At 57.5% G+C, this 2,590-nt stretch overlaps 1 protein-coding gene across 1 annotated transcript in view; it reads right to left on the reverse strand.

Moving 5' to 3' along the window:
• Positions 1-2,590, reverse strand: part of RAP1GAP2 (RAP1 GTPase activating protein 2) — a 267,961-nt gene that overhangs the window by 41,399 nt on the left and 223,972 nt on the right. The window contains exon 17 of the mRNA XM_045299948.1: positions 2,216-2,350. Coding sequence (XP_045155883.1) covers positions 2,216-2,350 — 135 coding nt within the window. The remainder of the gene's footprint in view (positions 1-2,215; positions 2,351-2,590) is intronic.

Below are 2,590 nucleotides of genomic sequence, written 5' to 3' on the forward strand. Positions count from 1 at the left end.
CTTCCACCCTCATACACGACAGTAATAGTAGCAAAGGACCCTCGCTCCCATGGGCATCACCCCACTCATCCTCCCAACGACTCTGTGGCAGAGTTTCTGGTTTCTGGTTTCAAAACAAGCAAACGACCGTGTATGGCTTTACAGGTGTCACACGAAATGACAGCGGCGAAGCTAGGACTCTAATAAAGGCCGTTCCAGCCGTACCCTACACAGGCTGTCATTGTCATTGTTGTCAGATGATGCCAAGTCAGGCCCCTGGTGGGGGGTGGGGGGGGGCGTTACTCCACACGCACTAGAAGGAAATGCTGCCTTGACCTGCTGTGAAACAGACCCCTGGGCTCCACGGCTTTCAGCAGCTGGGTGTTGGCAGCAGACTGCCAAGTCCAGCCTGGTCTGAAGGCGCTGTGGAAACAGCGCACTTGGCATCGCCATCGAGTCGGTTCCAGCCCACAGCGACCCTCTGTACACCAGCGCAAGAAGAGACCACCCGGTGCTCACGACGGGTTTTATGTTTGAGCCTATTGTCACCGCCACCATGTCAATCCATCTTGATGAAGGCCTTCCTCTTTCTCAGTGCCCCACGGATGCCCTTCTCCAGGGACCGGTTACTCCTCCCAGCATGTCCAAAGTCCATGAGACAAAGTCTTGCCACCCTTGCCTCTAAGGAACCTCCTGGCTGCACTTCGTCGGAGATAGATGTGTCCGTTCTTCGTACGGTCCATGGTGCTTTCAATGTTCTTCATCAGCACCATCATTTAAGTGCCCGGATCTTCTTGGCCTTCCTGATTCCGTGTCCGACGTTCACACGCAGACAAGGCGGATGAAGGCATCGTGGTCAGGCACACCTCAGTCCTCAAAGGAACCTCCTTGTTTTCAACACTTTAAAGGGATCTTGTGCCTCAGATTCATCCCGTGCAATCTGTCATTTAATGGCTTGGCTGCTGCTTCCATGAACGCTGCGTGTGGATCTGAGCAAGGCGGAACCCTCGACAACTTCTGTGTTGCTCCGTTTCTCGGGATGCCACCTGTTGGTCCAGTTGTGTGGCGTCCTAGCAGCACACAGGCCTCCTTTACTGGCCCTGGGTGGTGGCTGCGCATAAGACGCATTGGCCAGAACATCCAACCCCGGTCCCCCACGTGAAAAGCAAGAAATCTAGCACTGAACCACCAATGCTCTCGCTGTAGACATCATTCTCTAATGGGCAACCAAAACGGAGCTAAGATTCAGACAAGCTTACGTGGGAAGCGGGGCTCTGCCTCGACCTAGGGGTAAGGTTTGGAGGCTCCTGCGGTCTCTCAGCCTGTCTCGCCGCATTTTAAGTGGAATAAGGACGCCTGTTCAGCCAACCCCAGCAGGTCACAGTTCACAAGTGAAGGCCTTGGGTGGACCAGCAAGCATTTGATAACCTCAGGATGGCGAGCCTTCTCTGCCCCCGTGCCAGCAATGGGCTGTCCAAGCTCCACTTGAATACCTCTGGGGACAGAGAGCTCACGGCTACCTCTAGCACAGCAGTGCTCAACCTGTGGACCGCAACCCCTTTGGGGGTCGAACGACCCTTTCACAGGGATCACCCGATTCATAACAGTAGCAAAATGACAGTGATGAAGTAACAACGAAAATAATGTTATGGTTGGGGGTCGCCACAACACGAGGAACTGTGTTAAAGGCTGCGGCGTTAGAAGGATGAGAAACACAGCAATAGCAGCTCCTTCAGATTAGAAAGTTATGTCCTTGGCAAAGCCCAAAGGGTCCCGCTTGTAACTTCTTCCCAGCAGCCTGAGGCAGGCCCTCCCATGCCCTGCCAATCGCCTCGGCAGCCCTCACTGGCTGCTAAAGACACCCCCCGCCACGAGGGGACCTTGGTCCTGCCACCCTGCCCCGGCCTCCCCATGCGGGTGGACACAGGGGGCAGCCATGGGATTCTTGGTCTGCACTCATGCCGCTCAGCTGTCCTGTCCCTGCTTATCAGCCTCCGGAGCCGGCAGGAGCCGTTCCGAACAGAGGAGGGCACTCCAGGCAGTGGCGTCGCTGGTGGAATGCAGGCTGCCCTCGCTCACGTTTCTGACGCCCTTGCTCCCTGCAAATGCATTCGGTATCCCGCCTCCAGCTGGCCCTTGGGCCCCAGGGTCAGGATCCCCTGGACCTTAGACCGCTTGCTTTCAAGCAAGGCCCGTCCCTGTCCCAGAAATGCTCAGCCACTCCCATGCCCCCTACCTTAAAAGACTCCAGGAAGCCCCCATGGCCCCCGTTCTCAAGCTTGTCCTCCTCCGGGCCCAGCCCCAGCATCGCCTGGGTGTGGGCATGCAGCTCATCGTGAAGGTTGTCCAGGAGGGCTGCCCTCGTCCGGTCCTGGAAGCGGGGAGAGGAGGGAGTTGTGGAGCTGGCAGCAAGGGCAGAGAGGTGCCCCCTCTCGGAGTGGGATCCAGGTGCCTGGCCTACCCCACTGCATCCAGGAGAAGGTATGGACACACTGCCAGGCTGGGCTCCCCACTCACACATGCTACAGTCACCCCGAGTGCGCTACGCTCGCTGCCCCTCATCCCGGCGCCATCTCACCACTCCCACGGCTCTGCACACCATCTTGACCCT

The sequence above is a fragment of the Echinops telfairi genome, unplaced genomic scaffold (genome assembly GCF_000313985.2).
Source record: "Echinops telfairi isolate 266 unplaced genomic scaffold, ASM31398v2 ScPeMD7_7458;HRSCAF=8496, whole genome shotgun sequence".
Taxonomy (NCBI): domain Eukaryota; kingdom Metazoa; phylum Chordata; class Mammalia; order Afrosoricida; family Tenrecidae; genus Echinops; species Echinops telfairi.